General features: G+C 41.5%; 3 protein-coding genes across 6 annotated transcripts; 2 read left to right on the plus strand and 1 right to left on the minus strand.

The window, feature by feature from the left end:
* Positions 1 to 717: 717 nt before the first annotated feature.
* On the minus strand, positions 718 to 9,872 carry LOC129189749 (protein phosphatase 1 regulatory subunit 3A-like). Of its 3 annotated transcripts, none has more exons than XM_054791787.1 (3): positions 8,727 to 9,872; positions 6,460 to 6,503; positions 718 to 6,349 (listed from the first exon to the last, which is right to left on the minus strand). In XM_054791787.1, exons 1-3 carry the CDS (start codon positions 9,605 to 9,607, stop codon positions 6,234 to 6,236), a joined length of 1,041 nt encoding a protein of 346 aa, XP_054647762.1. In that variant the 5' UTR covers positions 9,608 to 9,872; the 3' UTR covers positions 718 to 6,233. The 3 variants fall into 3 exon arrangements, with proteins under 3 accessions (XP_054647762.1, XP_054647753.1, XP_054647771.1); XM_054791778.1 differs by having other exon boundaries at positions 718 to 6,370; positions 8,727 to 9,870; XM_054791796.1 differs by lacking the exon at positions 6,460 to 6,503.
* zgc:56699 (uncharacterized protein LOC405758 homolog) lies at positions 2,703 to 7,031 on the plus strand. 2 transcript variants are annotated; one of them, XM_054791817.1, is made up of 7 exons: positions 2,703 to 2,813; positions 3,478 to 3,573; positions 3,651 to 3,757; positions 4,687 to 4,813; positions 4,875 to 4,955; positions 5,310 to 5,355; positions 5,538 to 7,031. In XM_054791817.1, exons 2-7 carry the CDS (start codon positions 3,501 to 3,503, stop codon positions 5,602 to 5,604), a joined length of 501 nt encoding a protein of 166 aa, XP_054647792.1. In that variant the 5' UTR covers positions 2,703 to 2,813; positions 3,478 to 3,500; the 3' UTR covers positions 5,605 to 7,031. The 2 variants fall into 2 exon arrangements, with proteins under 2 accessions (XP_054647792.1, XP_054647783.1); XM_054791808.1 differs by having other exon boundaries at positions 2,728 to 2,813; positions 3,482 to 3,573.
* tspy (testis specific protein Y-linked) lies at positions 9,097 to 17,448 on the plus strand. Its single transcript, XM_054791763.1, has 8 exons — positions 9,097 to 11,610; positions 11,723 to 11,800; positions 11,871 to 11,982; positions 12,582 to 12,736; positions 12,899 to 12,975; positions 15,722 to 15,891; positions 16,024 to 16,074; positions 16,188 to 17,448. The coding sequence occupies exons 1-8, from the start codon at positions 10,663 to 10,665 to the stop codon at positions 16,223 to 16,225; spliced, it is 1,629 nt and encodes a 542-aa protein (XP_054647738.1). The 5' UTR covers positions 9,097 to 10,662; the 3' UTR covers positions 16,226 to 17,448.
* Positions 17,449 to 22,775: the final 5,327 nt, after the last annotated feature.

Here is a 22,775-nt window from a genome sequence, read left to right on the forward strand (position 1 = left end):
CCATTCCTTACCTTAATTATATTTTTCATTAGTTTGACATGCTCTTCCTTTCATACAATGTAACAACATATGCTCCACAGTCTCTGTAATTTTACATTAGACACATTCATCCCAATGACATTTACCTACCAAAGCCAATATTTGGCTGAAAGTGCTCAGGACACCAAAAAGGTTTGAAAAAACAATAACAAAATGAAAGTACTCACTTAAAAAACGTATTTGTCATACTCCTGTCATAGCTACAGTAAATAAACAACTATGAAATAGGAGTGAAATGAAATGGTGATTTTGACATGGTTTTGAACCCCCCCCCGCCCCTGCCACGGCGCAATACGTACCCGGAACTCAACGGTTCAACCTGGTTCTACGCACGTGCAAAACGCGTCTACATCCGGTCGGCCTATTTTTCGGCAGTCACATGTTAGGCATGTGTAATCTACGCCAAGCGTCCCCCCTCCACTCCCAAAAACGTCATTAAGATAGACAGAAATTTGAAAAATAACAACATAATCAATCTTTTTTTCTTATATCATACCCATAGTGCAAGCGGACAATTCATAAGCCCTCTTTTCTTTGTTCCACAAATTATTTTACGTTTTTTTTTTTGCCACTGAAAAAATACACACAAAAGCATTTGCTAGGAAGATATGTTTGGATGGATGGTATTTCCTTGTTCAGGAAAAAAAATGAAAAAGCTGAATCCTCTAGATTAATCCATCATTGCACTCTACTTATGGTTGTTTACTTTGAAATATAACTACATTTTATGTGTTTTATTCTATTTATTTATGTATGTTACACGTAAATGTAACGTAATGTTTGTGTTTTATCTGTAAATGTACTGCAATATGTGATTAATAAATAATCAAACGGAAGGAGTGTGATGTGAAAATTTATTGTATAACTTAGGTCACATTATTCTTGTTTCGGAGCACACCTTGCAGCAGGAGGTTGCCTGTAGCATTGGTGTGACAAACACTGGCAGAGGTCAACCAGGGTACCATCATTTAATCAGGCTATCTCTTGGGCCCTGTCCACCTGGGAACGTTCCTGGGATTTTTTTTTTGGCGGGTTGTCGACTGGAGTGAGTCATGTCAGTGGAAATATTCAGAGGTTATGTTGGCTTGTCGTTAAAGCTCAGTTCTGGTCATGTGACTGCGACAGGGTGGCAACGGATCGGTGACGTCAACATTTCTGAAAAACAGCGGATCGGCTGTCTATACAAAAACAAAAAGCCTCCGTTTTCAGATTTTCCCACTCTGCAAGCCGTTTTCAAAAAATACGTTTCAGGACACACAGAACGCCGTTTCTGTGTGGATGAGAGGCTGAAACGATAAAAAAACTTTGCTGTTTTGACCTGAAAACATTGCAGTGTGGCTAGCCCCTTAGATGCTGCCCTAATAAAACCTAATAGGTTCCAGGAAACATGCGTTGACACCTAAGGGTCAGAGCAAGTATCATTCTTTGATGTAAGCTCTTGATGTAAAACTTTGCGTCCACAATGTGCCTGATTAGTAAATAGTTGTATCCAGACGGGAACGAATACCTGGGTGAAAAGCCTGTTTCAGTTTGTTTTCAATAAATTACTTTTTCCAAGTGCTTTTTGTCTCACTCCCACTTCTTGTATTTGCATATTGTAGCTCTACTTAAAACCTCATTAAGATCCAAATGTGCAAAATGAAAATTCTAGCAATTTTTCAACTGGTCTTAAGATTTTGATCAGGTGTGTGGGTATATACAGTGTATGTATATAATATTCACCTTCACGAACCACGTCATGTTATTGTAAACCATAGAATAAACACCGCATAATCTGTTATTCACAGTTCAATTATGCTATGTGTGATGGGAGAACTTTGACAGGCACTGGCTGATATAAAATAATTTTATTTGGATGAAATGGACAATTTTAAATTAAAAAACCATGAATCACGTTTATTTGTAGTTCTAAACGTAATTAAGATGTTTTTACTCACCTTTTTTGTCTCTCCTACAAGATTATGCTTTTTTTTCCCCTATAGCAGTGCTCCCCAACCTATTTTGACCCACGGACCGGCTTGTGTTCCCTCAAATCTCCCGCAGACCGGGGAGGGGTGGGTTGTACATTATAGCGATTTAATTTATCTTATTTATTATGTATTGTGTAAAACTAAGAAATGAATAACATCAAATTAAAAGCACAAAATGAATGCAGACCCACCATCCACCAGTTCAAGTTCCAGCCAAGTTTTTCCAGAGAGATTATTACATTGCTGTTTAACGTGTGTGGGAAAATGCAGTGCACTAGCATAAATTAACTTGAGACAAATGTGCACATTAGCGCTCAATAAGTCATCAAAACTTACCTTTATGCATTCCCACATAGTATCAGCATTTGAGACCAAATATGAGGTGAAAGAAAAATGGTAAAAATACAGTAGTAGTCTATCTGTGCACAGTTAGCACAATGGACATGTGTCAAGTGAGACGGATGTAACAGAGAGAATCTGGCCACTTTTCAAAATAAAACATTAAAAAATGAAATAATGGGAATTGTTTCTTTCTGTGCGCCGGTACCAAATGACCCACGACCCGGTACCGGGCTGCGGCCCGAGGGTTGGGGACCACTGTCCTATACCATTTACAAACCAATATGAAAATTAGACAATGACGTCATCTAGCGGCTTCTAGGACAGCCAATAGATACTGAAAAGTTGGCAAAGGAGACTCCACGTGACCGCTTAAAACGACATGGGCGGCATTGGCATAAGACATCAGTTTAAACACATCGCTGGACCAGGAAGTAACATCTCCGAACCGACCGGCTTCTCTGGGTAAATCGTTATTTTCCTGGCACTAACCTGTTTAAGTTATACTTACTGCATGTTTAAACATAAATACTGCACTTTAGACAAACAGCACGTAGTGAGTGAACGTAGTTCGGCGACTTGAAAAGATGGTCACGTGCCAATCATTTGACGTCTTTTCGCCCTTGTTTCAGGGCCAGTCAAGTCTTTCCCCTTACATATACACTGTATAAGCATCCACGTGTCAAACTCGTGCCATGGATGGCCGAGCTGCAGGTTTTCTCTCCAACCAGTTTCTTCAGCAGGTGATTTAAGTGATTAACTCCTTCCCTCAAATTAAAGGTGTTGATAATCAAAATCACCTGCTGTTGTGACCGGCTGGTAGGAAAACCTGCAGTGTCTCGGGCCGCCATGGCGCGAGTTTGACACCCCTGCTATAAAGTCTCTGTAGAAGTGAGACATTTCCATGAACTTGCCTCGTCTCTTATCTGTTTTGGAGCTAGCAGCAGATTTTCCCTTGACACCGTGGCTCAACGTTGTTTGGACAATTGGCATATCTGTAAATATGAAGACATTTGATGTTCATGGGGTTCATCGAACTATTAGACATTGTGGTTTTATTCAAACTTACATTTGGACACACACACTCACTGCTATACATGAAGCTTTTGACTGCTACTGTGTTTTGAAGGCAGAGTCTGGACACTTAGGAAAATGACGACCGTCAGGTTTGGGAGCAGCACGGGACCATGCCGCTCTGTGGCGAGAACTTCTCAAGAAGAATCTGGTAATTGGTTCACCACATCAATGGCATCATTAACAGCAAAGTGATTTAACGTGATCATGTATTTTCTTATATTAAAGAGGAAAAGGGAAACTTTGACCCGGATAAACTTTGCCAGTGCCCTTTTGATAAGAGTCACCAGATCCGTGCTTGTCGCCTCTCTTACCACATTTTAAAATGCAAGAAGGTGAGTGGGGAGGGAATGCAATTTAGTTTTTGACTGTACATTCCCTGTGCTCGGCTGTTTCCTCAAGTTGTGAGCATACAAAATGTTTGAATATAATACAAACCCTTTTTGTTGTGTTTAGCATTGTTGCAAACAATTCATTGAACTTTGGCCTTTGCTTAAGTTGATAGTACTCTTTATATGCGTACACGCTCATCAATTTTTTGATTGAATGCAGACATGTTTTGAAGATCATGTTTCTTCATCTTTTCAAGATGAAGTATGAAAACACTTACAGACCTGCCAACATGTATGTGTTTTTTGTACACTGCACACATTTTGACCTTTTAAAACAGTCGCCCCCCGCAATATCTCAGTTTTTCAGTCAATTCAAATGATAAATGATTGCTGTTTTTGAAGTAGACTATTTTCTACTCTTCAAAACATATTGAAATACAAGTGGCATGTAGAATTCTGGTGGCAGTAATGCCACAAAACATGGAGACATTACATTCCCTTAATGCTGCATGAAATCAGCCATTGCATGACCGACATGATGGAGTGTAAAGTTCTCTTCCTATCCTGTGTGGAAGTGGTTAAGTTTATTAAGTTTAGATTAAATACACTTGGGCTAACTGGTTAGCTTGCTAGCTAAGACCATCTCGACTCCCCGCGGCAAGAGTTGCAATGTGGTGTAAACAATGAATAGGAGTTATATATAGCTATAAATGAGAGACAACTGTATGCTTTTGTTGCATTTTGTCAGTTTTGAGTTCAGTCTCTGCACGAAACGTGACATGCACCTTCAAAAATAAAAAATACAATGTTGACCGTTACGGCTATGATTGGTTGGCTTTTGGTACTTAATTTTCTGTCTGTATAGGCCTGCACCACCCCTCCAGTCTATGCACAGCTGACTGTATGTATGTTTGACTCTTTTACTGATGCAGAACCATCCACAACTGGCCAAGCAGCTCATAACCTGCCCCTTCAATGCTTGCCACCTAATCCCAAAGCATGAGCTGGCCAGCCACACTGACACATGTCCTGACAAAATTTCAGTGGGCCCAGAGAATGGTGAGATGACTCCTCCGCTCGTCTTGATGTGCTTCTGAGTTGACTGCTGTTCTGCTGGCAGGTGGCAGTGAAAAATTGAGAAAATGGGAGGTTCCAGTCATGTCTCAAATTAACACGGACATGACTGAAGACTGGGAAAAGGGTGAGTTTGATAACTTACATTTATCTTTTGACTTCTGCTATGCCCTTCTGTCACAGTGAACCACTATTATATATTTGTGCTTTAAGCTGATGGAAATGCTTCAGGTCTGATCTTTATCAGTTTCCCATTGGAAAATGCTCTGTCAGCACAATAGAGCCAAAACAAATCAACAGGATGGTTGTTTTTGTCTACTTTAAGAGATCATCCATCCCGCAACTGTAAATTGTAGACAAAATACAGCATGTTTGAACTGTAAATTGTAGACAAAATACAGCATTTTTGAAAGTATGAATGCATGATCCTTTGGATTGTGTACATACTAGGTATTGAGCACAAGCCCCACTTGTTTTGCAGAAGTTGATGAAGCAGCAGTTCCTTTTGTTTGGGGTACTACTCAGAGGTAAGTGATCGGCTCAGCCAGTGTCTTGATGGGACTGTTTGCAACAGTTATGCGGCTGCCTTGAGGGCACTAGCTTTCAAGCATGCTTCAAGTATTAGTTTGCCAAATAGCTATTAGCTAACAAATGTCTGTGACATGTCTGTCTTTTGTCATTTGTGGTTGAAACTTTCTTTTCAAAACAGACCAGAAGCCAGACCCACCAACAGTGTTGGTTCAAAGTTCCGTTTACCCACTTCACTCCCATGGTAGATACAATTTTTTTTTTTTTGGACAGATCTTTTCTCTTGGTGGTTGTTTGGGTCCATTGGTGGAGTTTATTTTTTTGTAATCTTATTTGTTTTTAATTGTTAAAAGCAGTTCAGCTTTTCCGTTTTTAAATGTCATTATGTTGTGCTTTTATTATAATAAATGGTTTGCATGGAATGGTTTTGAACTGAGGCATTTTTATTTTGACACTGGCACAGGTGAACCTTATCACTACAAATGTTATATCATTGAATGACCACCAGATGGCAACCCAGTTTTGTTTTTTTTTGCAAGTCAGCCAGTGTCATGGTTGGTGCAGGGTAGTGACCACATGATGGACAATAAACAAGTGTTCAAGTCACACAATTACTAGATGTACCTGCCCCTATATAATCATGTTTTAAGCAACTAGTTGGCACCTAGCAGTGAAAATGTTGCATCAATTGCATCAAGTAGAGTGTTACAGATCAACCAAATGGATTGAATTTGCATGAGGAGAGGGGGCTGCAAAAGAAGAGCACATACTTTAATTATGGTGCAATACGGTACTTAAAATCTACCAGTTCATAGGAAGTTCCTAAAGAACAGTGACAGTCTTTTCTAATACTGTACTTCAGGATTTTGTGCAATAATTACAAAAGCTGCTGCTTCCTATCCATTTCTTCCAACATCCTCCTCGCCTCAACATCGACCTCGGGCCGCATGACGACTGGGCTGGTGACTTCGGGACAACCACATGGAGAGGTATCTGCTTGAGCAAACAAATATTCTGCACAATACATTAATGAACAATTTCAACGCTTTTGTCAAAAAGTACTCCTTGGGAGATTTTCTGTTTTCAATGAATTTCTACTGTACCTTCACTTTTCCACTTGTGTGATGAGTCAGAATAATTGCAAATACTGAAAGAGAAGATCAATTTCGGGTGAGAGCACTCTGAGAAGCAGAATATGCGAAACAACTGTCTATATTGCATATATTTTTGCCTAACACAACTCTGCAGTATTTATTATGGAGACTCATTGAGGCCAAACAAGGCTTGGTCATGATTGCAGAATAATGCTGTGTGTAAATGCGAAAGTTAACACTGATTATTATACTAACTATAGCCTACCAGTCTTTTCATTTATGAACTCTCAACATTGTGCAGCTTTGACATCAGCACTTATCCATTTAAAGAAATACATTTGAGCAGTAACTGTCTTTTTTTCATCTTTGAAATATGTCCATCATATTTTATTGTTTTTGAATGCTGTACTCGACCAGTCCAGGGTGTACCCCGCCTCTGGCCCAAAGTCAGCTGGGATGGGCTCCAGTATACCCCCGCAACCCTAATGAGGACAAGAGGCGCAAAAGAATGCTGGAGAATGCTGTACCTCGTGGTGGCCACGAGGTGGCCCTGTTGTGTTTTGGAGCGACTTTTTCTTTGACAAGCTTTTCCTTATTGTTACAATAAAGTGTTTTGTTGCAGTTGATTGATGCCTCAGAGTGCTTATTCCTCAAGAAAATATTGTAACATAAGATTAACAGGCTGAGTACTCACACAAGGACTGTTGTGATATATACATCTGCTAACATTGGCCTGATTAACATTTCACATTTTATCCCTGATGCTCGGCTCAAAATGTGAGAAAATGTAGCGCATTCTCTCAGCTGAAAATCTATATCTCTTACTATTCTTGCTCCCATATCCACCAGGTTCTCAATAAATGGTGACACCACCTCCGAATGAGTTGCACAGTGAAACGGTGGCGCTTTCACAGCCCAGTTTAAGCTGAAAGTCTGGACATACCCTGGTTGGGACCAGGTTATGAATTGAGTTAAGTTACCATGGTGATGTAGCTACTTTAAAGGGAACTAACTACCTTTTGTTGAACAAGCAAGCCTGCCTTTACACTCAACACATCTCACAAACCCACTGAACTCGCTTCGCAGTTTACCCCCATTGTGTGCAAACTGTGTGGTTATTTAAATCGTTTGTAGGAGACTGTTGTATTTATAATTTATTACTACTGTAAAATTGATTTAAAGAATTTGTATTTTATGGGTAAGATTTTTATATTGGAGCTCAGATTTCTGTTTATTTGAAATTCATTAACCATGTAAATTTGGTCACGTTATCTTACAAATTAAAGACAATGATGAAAACATGGAACTCACCGATGAAGGGGGGTGCCATGTAAAATCTCACTTAGGGCGCCATTTTGGTTAAGGCCAGCTCTGACCAGTAGGTACCTCTCTACCTCCTAGACATCTACAGTTAAGGATCTCTACAGTAAAAAAAAAAAATAAATACTGCTTCTTGAATGCACGTTTCCATCTGGGTCACAGTGCAGTGATTATTTTAACTTAATGGAGTAAGCAGAGTGACATTGTGTCCTACAGGAGGAAAAGGCTAATCTCCATTGAGGTTGCCGTTCTGCTTCTTGACTCATGGAAAAGGTCAGAGGTGAATTTTAGTCAAGGCAAAATGAAAACGGACACCTGCCCTTTGCCTATTTTGACTGTCCTCTCACACCACTGGATGACTGGCATTCTGAGGGGGGTGTCCTCTCGCTCCCTAACACTTCTGTTATTTGTTAACAGTGCAGCACGCCAAATGTAATCTCTACGAAAGCTTTGTGCCTTGCTTGTACTCCCATTATGATTGTTGACAGCATGCCTGACTTGAGACTTGGTGTTCTTGCTATTCTAACTTCAGTCTCCAGGCAGCAACACTGAACAGGCAATGAATGCTCATTTCACATTAGCAGTCAGCAGACGGCCACACACTCGCAACCATTACAGGTTATGGATTACAGTGCATTGCAGGTTATTTTTCATCATTATAGTGTTCTTTGTGCAAATAACTTGTGTGTGTCTGACTTTGATGTGTGCTTCTGCCACATCTCCCTGTCCTTTATGATGTACATGGACCGTCTGCCTCAAGAGATAGGACTGACAGCCTGACTAACATTTACACGTCTATTGGGATTTCCGGCAAGGTCTTAAATGTCAGTTCGAAAGAGAATCACATACTCCACTCATCAGTCTGTCCTGGCATTTGTTTTTGTTGACGTGTACTTCTGGTTGCTGCGTTCATGCCTTTGGGATTGATGTGTGAAATTAAAATGATAGGTAGTTACCTGTATTCTCTGGGTGGTCGCAGGATTCCTCTTATTTCTTGCACCTCGCTGTTTGTCCCCTCTGTCTCATCTTCATAGGCCAGAAGCAGCGTCACCACATAGTTCATATGGGCGTTATTGGCCCAGAAATCCCCCTCAGTGGTTTCATAGCGAACAACAAACTCCATGCGAGAGCCATGAGTGACATAAGGGGGTGCAAATGACAGCTTGAAGGAGAACTTATCTGTGTCCCCGTCATGGGAGCCGTGGACATACCCTGCAGGGTGATCAAAATACGTGGCCCAGTTGTCCATGGTGGACCTGATGTAGACTGCTTTGTGGAAGGAGATGTTGAGCACTCGCACAAGGCCACAGAAGGCAAGGGGCTCATCCTCCACAGGACTTATCTCCTCTATAGCTACTTTATGTGCGCTCACATCCTGAAGCAACGCTTCTCCACTGGGGGGCTCAAAGTCTGGATGCACATGGAACACCGGCTCACGCTCGCACTTTCCATACTTCGCCCGTTCTTCCTCCCATCTTGCAGAGTCCTCTTCGTCGTCCGAGTCGAAGGCGACAAACTCCCTGACGTCCACCAGGTCTCCACCTGTTGTATCAGCGAAAGAGACTCTTTTTCCAGGGGAGAGAGCCGCCTGGATCCGCAGGTACTCGGCAGTCTCGTCGTGGATGGACGCGCCTCGCTTCCTGGGCACCGGGGAGCATCTTGGGATCAGGCGGACATCTCCCTCATCATCATCATCATCGTCTTCTTCTTCGTCGTCGTCATCATCTTCTTTTGACCTGCCCCGTCTGATGGGAATAAAAAGACCCTCTTGACTTGGTATGCTTAAAAACGACATTTCTGCAGGGGAAAGCGACGACGTGTGCTGGTGGCTGTGCATGCAAGGACCCCAAAAGAAGAAGAAAATGACAAGCAGAGGCAGCGCTACCCGTGCATTACGTACAGTCTCCTCGGTTAATGTGTGGCGTTAAATGTCACGCATGGGAAACTTTTCCTGCCAGCCCATGTGATCGTGTATCCTCTGCTAAAACATCACACATCGGCCGCTGTCCGAGGCTAATTTTAGGCCTGACCTACCGGGCTCTCCATACTCCAAATGTGTCTCCAAGTTGGTATGATCCTGCCCCCCTTTTGTGTATGGTTTGGGCTGGCTAGACGCCCACATTAAATGGAGCTGTGACATTCTGGGGTGTCATTCATGTAAATATGACGCCAGGTGATTACTGCAGTTGGCCTCAATTCACGTGCACACTTCAAACCTAATTAACTGTTTAAGCCAATATATCTATGGATACGTACATTTTTTTAACGGAGAAGTCTTCTCCCTGGCAATATTTACCCCCAAACGCCACGCCTTTTTACATTTTTAAATGTAAACCGATGGGGTAAATTGCACTGATGTACAATAAGCAATTGTTTCTCTCTGATATCAGCCAGTAAATACATTCTTGTTTCTGATTGGTGCCAAGCTTTTAGCGCGACGTGCTGCAACCAATGAGAGTATTGTTTTTCTGGCACGTTGATACGCGGACAGGAAGCTGAAGGATTAGTCAAACACAAACTAATACAAAGAACGGCGCGTTGCATTTGAAGGATATTACACGGTAAAGTTTCATTTTTTTCCTCATGGTCTTCCTGAATGGCCCCCGTTTTGTGCGAAAGTGTAACTTCGAGGATACACGCACGGGGTAATATAGCGCTAACTAGCTTACTATAGCTAAGTATCTATTAGCTTACGTTTCCCGTAGGCCGCGAGCTGCTTCCTGTTTGCCCGTCATTGATGATGTAGGTTACGTCAACAAACCTAGTATAATCACACAGTTAGGATTACATAGTTTTTTAAAATATTCATAGGAGTTACTCTGTACGTTAAAATTTATTGTGTTTGAGCTTGGAGACTACGGAGCTTAATAGCTGTTTGGCTAGCTATCCAGCATGAGTGAATTGACGGACAGCAAACAGTCCGCTGAGTCGGAATCGAGGAAAAGGTGTCCATTGCCAGACCAGGATGAGGAGTGCTCTATGCCTAACAAGTTCTCTAAAGTAGAGGACCCATCTAGTAAAGTGCAAGATCAATCGAAAAGTTGCAAAAATTGTGACTCTGAGAGCACCGAAGCAGCTGGGCGAGAGACACAGTCAAAACATGAGGAGGAAGCAGATGTCGTGCAAAGAGCTCCGGGTTCAGAAAGCACGCACAACACTGCTTCTACAACTGCCAACAACTCCATTTCTGATGACCACAAATCAGAAAAACCACAGTCCTCAAAGGCTCAAACATCTGCTGATGCAAAGGATGATGCCAGAGAGGCCACAGGACCAGATCCCTGTACTGTTTTGGACCAGTCTGATTCAGCAGCCATAGCAGCTGCTGAAGCACTTGCCAGCCTCACGGGAGGAGACGGTGAAGACAGCCGAGAGACTCCATGCTCGTCTAAAAGAGCTAAACAAGTGAAGCAGAGCAGTAAAGTGAAAAACCGTGGGGACCACCAGGCCCTGAGAGCCCACTCTAAAACCCAGGCAGCTGCAGCAGACAGCTCTACATCTATGCACAGCACAGACAGAGAGGATGCGGATGACGCGGCAGATGCAGGTGAAGGTGATGAATCTATGTCTGGATCTTCTTCCACACCAAGCTCCTCTTTCCCATCTGAGAATGAGGACAATGAAGATGGTGAGTGCGCCATTGTGTCTGTTAAGATGGCTCCCGAGATGAGACAGTCAGTGGCTCTCCTGGCGCAGGTACAGATGAGACTTGAAGCTCTCGAGAAGAAAAGCGCCTGGCTCCACCAGCGCCTGGAACAGAAAATCAGCCGCATGCGTCGGCCACATCTTGACCAACGCAGCTCCATCACTAAAACAATCCCTGGCTTCTGGGTGACTGCTGTATCCTTCCACTGACAACCATCCCCCATCTCCACCCTTTACCTTTTTACTTTTAGTGAATATTTCATGAAAGTAAACATGTATTATGCTTTTCCTTGACTGTGGCTATCAGCTATTGAACCACCCACATCTTTCTGCTCACATTGATGAGACTGATGAAGATGCTCTGAGCTACATGATTGACCTGGAGGTAGGAGATACACTAAAGTCTTGGATCATTTTGTATGTGAAACCAACGTCTAACATTTTACTTACTTCAGATCGAGACTTTCAAGAATCACAAAGTGGGTTTCCGAATCCGTTTTCACTTCAGACGGAATCCATACTTCCAGAACAACATCATCATGAAGGAGCTGCACCTTGGACTCGGAGGTAAAAATAAACACACAGCTCCTTCTGCGCCCACAACTAAGGAGCACCAGTATTGATGCAGATTCAGACTTTTGCTATTGACAATGTTCATGTACTGGCCACAACATAATCTCATATGATCCGATACAAGAACTTTGATCAACCTTTTACCTTAACAGACATAATAGATGCTGTCAGTTTAGCATTGGTCAAACAGAATTGTTGTTATTGTGGTGTAGTTTGCCGTAGATCTACTTTCTGCCCATCAGTCAAAATTGAACTGAATTGAAATATCTTTTGATACATCTCTTGTATTGGATCTCATAAGAACGGTGAATTAATGATATGTGTTCATCATTGTGGTGATTGCATTTTATCCACAAAAAAGTTTCTAGTGGCTACATTGACATTCAGATTTCATGACAAAATATAAAAAAAAAAAATTGTAGTGCCACCAAATCATCATTCTCAATCTCTGGGCATTTTGCGCCATACAAATGGAGCTATACTGCAATGCTCAGTGTCGTCACTGTAACATGGTTTTTGTATGTCATATTTTTTATGGAAATATCTTGTCTTCCCAGTCACTGTATTTTGACTTACTGTCTGCCCTTTTTCAGCATCTCCCATGTCTATCTCAAACCCCATCCTGTGGAACCGCGGCCATAACCTAACGGCCAACAGTGAACCTAGGAAGATGTCACGTGGGGTTTACCAGACGTTTTTCAGCTGGTTCAGTGATCACAGCAACCCTAGTCAAGATGATGTAGCACAGGTATGGCTGACCACAAGTTCACAATACAGTACTCTATTTTGAATACACACAGCTCTGCTTATATTTCTATTATTAAATGTATTATTATTATTATTTCTCCTTTTGTTGAAATAATGCAAACAGTTAAAAACCTCTTTATCTGAACTGTATGTTCTTGTCTAGATATTGAAGGACGACCTGTACAGGGATCCCTTGAGATACTACCTCACGCCACTCTGGCAACCAAGAGAGAATGGCAGGTAGGGCACATTCTGAGTGCAATTTTGCATGAAGGCAGTATGAAGAAGAAAAAAAACCAAACGCAATTGGATATCCTCATATTGGAATCAGGCCGCTTCCAAATGTGGATAAAAATCTATGTGGTACATGAGATGCATTGAGACCATTCAGTAAGGAAAGAAATTGCTGATGGAATCCATCCATCCATCCATCCATTTTGTATACCGTTTCTCCTCATTAGGGTCGCGGGGGTATGCTGGAGCATCCAGCGACATAATAATGCGATTGCATTTAAACGTATGGTGTGAAGAGTACATCCAGGTTAACTAAACAGTATTTACATTGGTATTTAAGTATTGTTTACTTCAGTGTTGTTCCTCCCCGATATTGAAACTTATGCAATTGTTTGTCTGCATTTAGAACATCTGCACATGTAGGTTGTCTCATGTGTTCAGTGAATTCAAACTCAAATGTTTAACATGGATCACTTGAAATATTACTTTAAAAGAAAATGTGATATACACAACTCCCAAAAAGTTAGGGATATTTGGCTTTTGTGTGAAATTTCAAGATTAATCTAAAATTCACAAAACCTTACAGGCAAATTTCATTTAATCTTCTCTAAACCTTTGAATGCACGTCCAACTGTTGAATGTTTCAGTACTTTTTGCACAAAATTCACAACAAATGTATGATCCATGAGTGGCTCGATACATTTCCTAGTTCAGTTAGATTTGGTATTCAAACAATCCTCTTCATCATGCTTTTCACATTTTGACATCATGAGACCAAGATGACACCTAACAATTGACTAATAGTGCCTTGTCTTTGCAAGGCTTAGAATCCGCTTATTCACAGAGGGAAGTGGCTGCTGAGCTTAGAGTGTCATCAGAAAGTTGCAACAGAGATGCAGACAGACTGGAATATGTACAGTATATGCTGTATATTGTATGCATTTATGTGAAAATTTGAAAAAAAGAATTACCTGTTGTGAAATGTCAAATTAAGTTTGCCTTTAAAAGGTTATAGGGCATTTTAGGGTCATCCTGAAATTTCACCCAAAAGCCAAATATCCCTAACATTTTGTAAATAGTGTAGGAACTAAAGCATAATTTGGTACTTAGACCTGCAGTATACAGTCCTGGTCACCATTATTGGCACCCTTTCATTTTTTGTGCAACCTTTACAATATCTTCAGAAATAAATGAAAATGTACCAAATTAATATCATGAAAGTTTTACTAATGGATTTCCAAAGTAAGTTAACAACAACAAAATTAATTTTTCAGCTTAAATTTTCCAATTTCAAAGAGGAAACATAAAAAAGGACATGGGCAGTAATAATGGCACTCATCCTTAATATTTGGTTGCACACCCATTAGCAGCGATAACGACCTTCAAACATTTCTTGGAGCCATCTAGAAGCTTCTTGCACTTCTCAGCTGGTATTTTCTCCCACTCTCTTTCCCAACAGCATATTTCAGCTCACACCATATATTTTCAGTGGAATTAAGATCAGGACTCATTGCTGGCCAGTTTAAACCAGTCCATTTTCTTCTTTTCAACCATTCCTGTGTGCTTTGGGTCTTTTATCTTGCTGGAGAACCCATGAGCTTCGACTCAAACCTAGCTTTCGTATACTTGGTAGCACATTTTGTTTTAAAATCCCTTGGTAATCTTCTGATTTCATAATTCCTGTGACACGGTGAAGGCCTCCAGTACCAGATGCAGAAAAGCAGCCCCAAAACATTATGGATCCTCCACCATGCTTAACTATTCGAAGGGTGTTATTTTTCCTCTGAGCTTCATTTCACTGCCTGTAAACAAATGTGCATTGCCAAAAAGTTATTTTTTTTTCATCTGCCCACATAACATTTTCCCACAAGGATTGTTGTTTGTTCGGACACTCTGTGGTAAAGATCAGTGGTTCCTTTTTATGTTTTTTCTTCAGCAATGGAGTCTTCCTTGGCTTTCACCCATAAAGTACTGTACTGCTTGGATTAGTGTGCGGCGTATCGTGCCAGTTGAAACCATTAGCCCAGATTGTTGCAGGTCAGCTTGCAGGTCTTGGGATGTTTTACGTGGTGTATTCTCCCCAGTTCACACCAAACTCGGAAGACTTCTCATCGATTTTCCTTTTCTCCCCCATGTCCAGGCAGGTCCTTGACACTTCCATGCTTTGAAACCTCTTAATAACATTACGCACTGTTGAAACGGGGATACCAAGGTCCTTCGGGAGGCCTTATATCCTTTAGAGGTCCTGTGTTTGCTAATAATAGCACTTCTGAGGTCTTCAGACAGCTCCTTTGCCATTGTGACAAAGGAACAGAGAATCACATGGCTTTTAAAACACTCTGGTCATAATTTATTGGCTAATTCACATTATGTGGGTGCTGATGGTTAACACTGGTGAGTCTACTTCTGATTTGTCACAAGTGAGTCAAAATGTTGTTTTTTTTTTTTTCCCCCTCACTGATTTAAAGGGTGCCAATACCAGTGTCACAGCAATCTTCCACTTTTTCTATTTTTTCTTCTATTGTTTTGTTTTAAATTGTTTTATCATTTGCTGTACTGTATCAAACATGAGACGTTTTCAAGAGACATTTTACATTATGTGCTTAAATGTCATGGGTACCAGTAATGATGACCAGGACTGTAAATCCAAATCCAAAAGCTGTCTGGTGGAATGCATTGTGGTTGTCTACAACCATGCATTTCTAGTTTATATAATCAACCTGACTTCTTGCTACTTCGTCTGTTCCCTCAGTGATGCTGGGGGTGATGCCAGAGCTGCTGATGGCAGCAATGGCGATGACTGTGTGGTAATCTCGGATTCAGACGATGACCCTGGTGAGGAAACAGGTGAGATGGATCAAGGCCATAATGATGGAGAGGAAGAGGAGGAAAAAGAGGAGGAGGACGAGGCACAAAGTGCAGGTAGGTGATAGTTTTCATATGGTGTTATTTGAAATAAAAGTATTAATAATGTCATTTCTGAGCACCAAGCTCACTTGCCTGAGACAAGTGAATGACTAACTTTACACTAAAAAGGACATTTCTTGTCCCCAGAAGGGAGCCAGGAGGAGGAAGAGGAGGAAGGTGGAGAAATTGTGATTGATGGTAGGTTTTATCCTGTTGGTTCATCTTTATATTTGATGTTTTTACTGTGTATATACAGCACTAATGGTTGTAGGAGTGATGTCATCAAGTAAAATACGATGTTTGTGTGGTAGGTTCTGATGACAGCGACCGTGAAGATGAGGAGGCCTGAGAGGACCAGTCATCAGAGCATCTTCCTGATGTCAGTTACATTATGCACAAAAGTATTATATTTTTTTAATGTAACAAAAATATGGTCTATAGAATTTTTAAAATCAGGGTTACCATAAAACAAAGCCCAGGCAACATGATCCTATCATTTTATATAGCATATTCTAATACAGTATACATAAGAAAATAAATCTCCTGAAACTGAGGATTCTTTTTAATAATTGGATGTCAGCCTGCCTTTGGCAAAACAAACAAATGATGAGAACCTCACAGATATTGGAAGCAGCCATTTTTATCTTTGGCTGTTTTTTTTTTTTTTTTACTCTATTCCATTCGATTGTGTTATAACCACATTTCAGGAGAACTTGGAACCGAACCAAAATGTGTTCTCAGGGATGGGCCTACACTCTTACATTGTTAGGGCATGTGAATAAGCAAGTGTGTACTCTACTGTAGTAAATAGGAACATCATTGTTTTAATAAGCTTCTAGTACTTTCTACATCTTAACACATGATCCCACCCTTGTAAACACTGTGTAATACTGGATTCCTATCCCCCCCCCCCATCCTGCTGTAGGTAGCATTTTTTGTATTTTTAATAGGTGTTAATTTACATCTGCTTCACATAATGTGTAAAGATTTTGTTTTTAAATAGATGCTATTATTACATTGTTTTCTACGCCTCAGAGCATGTGAGCATCAAGAAGTGTAGAATGTCCCTCCCCATCCAGCTTAAATTTGGTGTAATTATGTTTAAGTGTTATGTCCTCCTACCCCTGTAATTGTGGAGCCCTTTCTCAGAAAACACCTGTTTCAGAAGTTACCCTACATTTGAATGTAACCTATCCCCAGCAGGATGTTGTGACTGATTCTTGCCATTTTAAAAGTTGTTTTTGGATGACAAAATGTACTTGAGAAGGTACGTACAACTGCAAATAATTAGGACCAAGACTACACACTACACGCAAACATTAGCAGCCACTGTGTATGCTCACAAGGTCATGTAGAGGAGATAATTTATTAGCATCGCATCAGTCTTTGTTAAATACATAGCCACATTTGGGTGCACTATAAAGCGGATTTGTAACTGCCTACTTATTTCCTAGCATTGTACCTTCTGTGCTTCGATAGAACATTGTAGCCCTTTGTATTGGATACTTTGATTTGTTAGGGGTGAAATGTCCACCGTTTGACCGAGACTTAATAAAGTAGGAAGATGTTTTACTTTGCTGTGGGCCTTTACTTTATATGTACATCAATGGTGGGCGGTGCATCTCGTACATGGGTTTTCAGTGAGGTCTTAAGTAGGAAGTTTTTTCTCTTTGCTGTGGGCCTCCACTTAATACTGACAGTACATGAGTGGCGGGCGGTGCATTTTGTAACTGGGCCTTCATTGGGGGCTTAAATAGCCCTGGGTAGATTACATTGACAAGGCAACACTTAAACTGAAATCTTGTTGGACAAAAATATCTAACACATTTACACTACTGAAAGCAGTACAGCCAGGAGACACGCTACGGATTGTTGGGAAAAAATTAATGCAATTTCATGGAACAATTCGTTAATTTTCTATGCTGCTTGTCCTCACAAGGGTCTTAGAGGTGTGCTGGAGCCTATCCCAGCTGACTTCCCCCGAGAAGCGGGGAACACTCTGAAAGACAACCATTCAACCATCAATTGAATGGGGGGGGGGGGGGGCAGGAGCCTATCCCAGCTGACTTTGGGCGAGAGGCGGGTTACACCCTGGACTGGTCGCCAGCCAATCGCAGGGCAAGCAACCATTCACGCTCAGCTTCATACCTGTGGACAATTTAGAGACTCCAATTAACCTAACATGCATGTTTTTGGAATGTGGGAGGAAAAGGAGAAAACCCAAGCACACATGGGGAGAACATGCAAACTCCACACAGAGATGCCCAAGAAGAAATTCGAACTCAGGTCTTCTCGACTGTGTGACCAACATGCCAACCACTCACGCACCGTGCGGTACAGACGGGTTAGAAAAAAGTGCGTTTCTGCATATGAAGTGGTTTTGAACAAAACCACAAGATGGCAGTGTGGTTTAGTTTGTCACCTGTGTAAATTGTTGTAATAGGAAGTCATTCTGTTACACCACTGGAAGTATGTAAGCTTTGGGGTTTTTTCACATTCATACTAGTAGACAGTAGCAATGTTTTCCAACACAGTAAATCATAACTTCTTACGATTAATGCTTTTGGTCGTGACTTCCTGACATTTAAGTCATCTTTCAATTAATTTTCTGCCCCTCTTAAAGTGGGATCAAACGAAAGCAACATTGACAGTTGCACTTAAATGGATTTCACTGTTGGTGCAGCGGCTGCATGTGATATCACTCCCATTTTCAAGGTAGCACTGTAAATAGCTCCCAGCGAGGCATTTTTGGACAGGCCCAGACAAAGGAACGGCAGCAGTGTTGCAACGGTACACTTAAACCCTTGATTCCTCTTTTAATGCACAGCTATAAATATTCCGCTAGCAAAAACCTGTCCTGCTGAAGGCCCAGCAGCACTCAGGGAATGCAGCCTAGGATGGGCACATACTATTAATACTAATGTCGGAGACGCATTACAGCATGTGAAATGATCGTATGTGAAACACAGCCTTTTGCTTCCACTTTGGCGCCGTTTATTCAGCTCACCACGAGGCTCCACATGTTTCATGGTGATAAATTAATTACAGGCTTGGTTCCTTCAATATTGATCGTGGCAAAGTTTGTACAGACGTGCTTTGTGGTTTGTCTGAGGGTTGGCAACAGCTTAAATGGATACAGCGGTACAAACTCCACTCCTCGGAGTTGAGCAGGTTTTGCTACTGTACACAAATCATCTTGTCATGGCTGCTTTCATGTGCTCCCTGTTACTTTCAGTCATGTCTGAAAAATGGAAAGATAACACATTGCCGCTCATCTGTGTGATAGATGATGGTGAGGTGGTGTTCTCCTGGAAAGTGGCCACAGGAGAACTGCTCTCTGAGGCGCCTCTGTAGTAGGTAGAAGAGCCCCTGAATACCAACTATCTGTGTGTGTGCTTCTCTGTGCACCTTATCACACACTCGCTTGTGAAAGCTCCATGTTGATGTTTTTCACAGAAGCACACTCCTTACCGATTTGAAGCACGTACATTCTTCTGACGGTACGCTTGTCATCTAATCAAGATAAAGAACAGCATTGGAGGGTGGGCGAGTGGGGTATCGAGAGAGGTGTTTGGGGGTGGTGTTTTGATGGAGGGAGGGAAATGGACGAGTGCAGCGATAAGAGGGCCTGTCTGGGCCCTGTCACATACATACAGCAGATGGATGACTCTTATCTGGGAGATCAGAGTGCATGCTTGCGCCCGGGCCCAGTTACAGACGATCACACCAGACAGATGAATGGGCCTCCCCCCCACCAATCACATTGCACACACACACAGACACTTGCACACCTAACTACACACACACACAAGGGTAGGAACAGATTGTAGCACTTGTGTTACCTTTTTCCACTCTTCGACAAAGAATTTCACCTAGGCCATTTCGACACAGACAGGGTTTTTTGTTGGGGTTTTTTTTTTTTTTACTTTTCATCATTTTAGCCTTCCAAAACTGTGTTTTCAGCATGGAGTTTAATCTCCTTGCTTAGCCAGATAGTGTTTTTACTTATTGTGACTTTATTCATGATCAATCTGAACACATGAATTCCTTTTTTCTGTGATTTATTATACAGTATGTTTTTATGCCTTTTCCAAAAATCACTCTCTTCAGTCCTCTGATTATTTAAAAGGGCCTTATGGCTGCAGCACCACCTGCTGCTCTGGAATGCTCACAACAGCCTGTAAATGTGTTTTGTCACAGAGACTTTTGCTAGCATGTTGGCCACACAGTCAGGAGATTGGGAAGACCTGGGTTCGAATGTCCGTTGGGCATCTCTGTGTGGAGTTTGCATGGTCTCCCCGTGCATGCATGGGTTTTCTCCAGGTACTCCGGTTTCCTCCCACATTCCAAAAAACATGCATGTTAGGTTAATTGGAGACTCTAAATTGTCCATAGGTATGAATGTGAGTGTGAATGGTTGTTTGTCTATATGTGCCCTGCGATTGGCTGGCGACCAGTCCAGGGTGTACCCCGCCTCTCGCCCGAAGTCAGCTGGGATAGGCTCCAGCACAGCCGCGACCCTAGGATGGGCGACATAGAAAATGGACGGACTTTTGGAACGTGAAAATAAGTACTCATATACTGACCTGAATAAAATTGAAGCCCCTCTTTTTCAAGACCTGTTTTTGGATTTTTAAAGACAAAACCTAAGACAAAAAGACAACAAAATTAACCTTTTTGAAAACAAGGGCAGAAAGAAAAGCTCTGACTCGCTTGGGGAGAAGTTGTTTGGAGCCGTTTTATATTCGGGTCAATACTGTACAGAAGTACCTCGGTTTAAAAAAAAAAGAAGCAATTTTTCCTATAGTAACTAATGTAAATTCAGTTAATCCAATCCATACACCCAAAAATATTTACAACACAATACATTTGATACAGAATAATTATAATTTTACATACATAAAACAATGTGAAATAATTCGAAATGACAAATGGATGGAATTTATTGTTGATGCAGGCTTCCCATACATTCTAACAGGATCGATTCAATTGTGTTTTTCACCTTCTTTATCAAAGTGCTGGCACTCACAAACTTTCTTCGGCCCCATGGCAGGTTATTTGCCTTTGCACTCAATAAAAAATGCACGGACTGTGAGTCAGCAACACGGAGGTTACTTTGTTTGGGAACGATACCGAACAGGGCAAACGAACTAGCTTTTTATGAGCAATATTGTACGAAAACTGAGGCAAAAAATGAATCATACAAAAACTGGGGCGTACGATAACAGAGGTTTGACTGTATTTTGTTGTCATTAAAAAGGGAAGTAGTTGTAGAATGTGTGAAAAGGGAAATACAGTATCTCACTAAAGTGAGTACACCCCTCACATTTCAGCAACCAGATATTTAGACAATAATGGCTGTGTGTTAAGTAATTATCAGTGTATAGTACATCTACACTGCTGTATACTGTAAGCTGTACACTGACTACTCTTCATTTCTCTTGTGATGTCCCTTGAGATGATATAGGCTACTTTCATAAAAATGTTTGCTGAAATGTGAGATTTTGTACATACAGACGAGATTTTCATTTGGATAAAAGCGCCAGAAGCAAATGTGTCTGCCTTGCACACACTGCATTCATGCATGTCATCACACTCATTTGGAGCCACAAGCGCTCTCACTCCTTATTCCCAAATATATGGTCGATTTTATTCGACCTGATCACAAGCACTGAGGTTTAGATGCAGCATAAATTATTAGGATCCCTTTAGACTGGCACACTTCACCTTTTGGTCTGACAGATTAACTTGTCTGTCTGCCGGCGCACATCCTCTATATCCTCCTTTTCATGTACAGTAAGCCTTCTCTCCCTAACCCTTCATTATTTGGAGGGAGCTCATCTTCAACAGCTGTTGATTCTTATGGCTGCATTTTATAGAGCCAGAGAGCGGCTGTCTCGTCTTGAAGGCAGATGGTGGCGGACACGTGGCGACTCAGAAGCTGCTTCATCTCATGGGAAATATATCGTTTTTCTTTAAAAAAAAAACAAAAAAAAAAAACAACCTGCAATCACCTCAATTCCTGTTTACAGCATGAGGAGTCCGCCTGGAATGTGTGTCACGTACGTGGCCCTCATCCTCCTGTCAAAGACATTGCCCTACTTCCATAATTGCTGGCGTTCTAAGCTCAGGGACATCGCCAATCACCTGCTCTTTTTTTTTTTTTCATTGGATGTTTTCTCACACATGTCGGATAATAATTAGAAGAGAGGAAAGGTCTGTGTTGTGATAGAAAACATTCCAGTATATTTTCTCTACCCTGTGATTTCCTCTTCGGGTCACACTTGTATCCCAGCATGCATCTGGGGCCTTGCTGCCTCTTGTTGCATTGGACATGTGCAGACCTTTTGCAATTTGTCAATATAAAATTGACTGTCAGGAGGTCAAATGAGGTTTTTTCACCCTTAAGGGGACAATACTCTGCCCCTGGTGATTAATGGATCTGATGGATGGATCCAGATGGAACCTGCAGTCAGCCTACAGGGAGAAATAACAAGAAGCTAAATTCCATCCATCATATGGGGAGTTTAAGGCCTGCTGGGTCACTCTTTTTCCTGCTCCTCACCTGCACAAACATTTAATATTCAGATCTAAACAAGAAGCATTAGGACTTGCGTGGTCTGTTCAGAAGTGGTCAAGCTGAGAGGAAACCTGAAGTCAGCACACACCCGTGACTCATTTCCTCAGTTTGAAAAGGAGCAGTACTGGCAAGAAAAGACACTGGACTCATCTTGGCTCTCTGTACGTAACATGTGCCTCATACCCAACATGTGATAAAGCCACTGCCTACATACTCTGATGAATCAAGGATTGGAATGCGCATCTAAAGAGTTGAAGTCAAAGGTTTGACCTTCTACAGTCTGTGACACATCTTGCTGCCTCGTGTTTATTGTAGTTCA

Source organism: Dunckerocampus dactyliophorus, chromosome 1 (genome assembly GCF_027744805.1).
Source record: "Dunckerocampus dactyliophorus isolate RoL2022-P2 chromosome 1, RoL_Ddac_1.1, whole genome shotgun sequence".
Lineage (NCBI taxonomy): Eukaryota > Metazoa > Chordata > Actinopteri > Syngnathiformes > Syngnathidae > Dunckerocampus > Dunckerocampus dactyliophorus.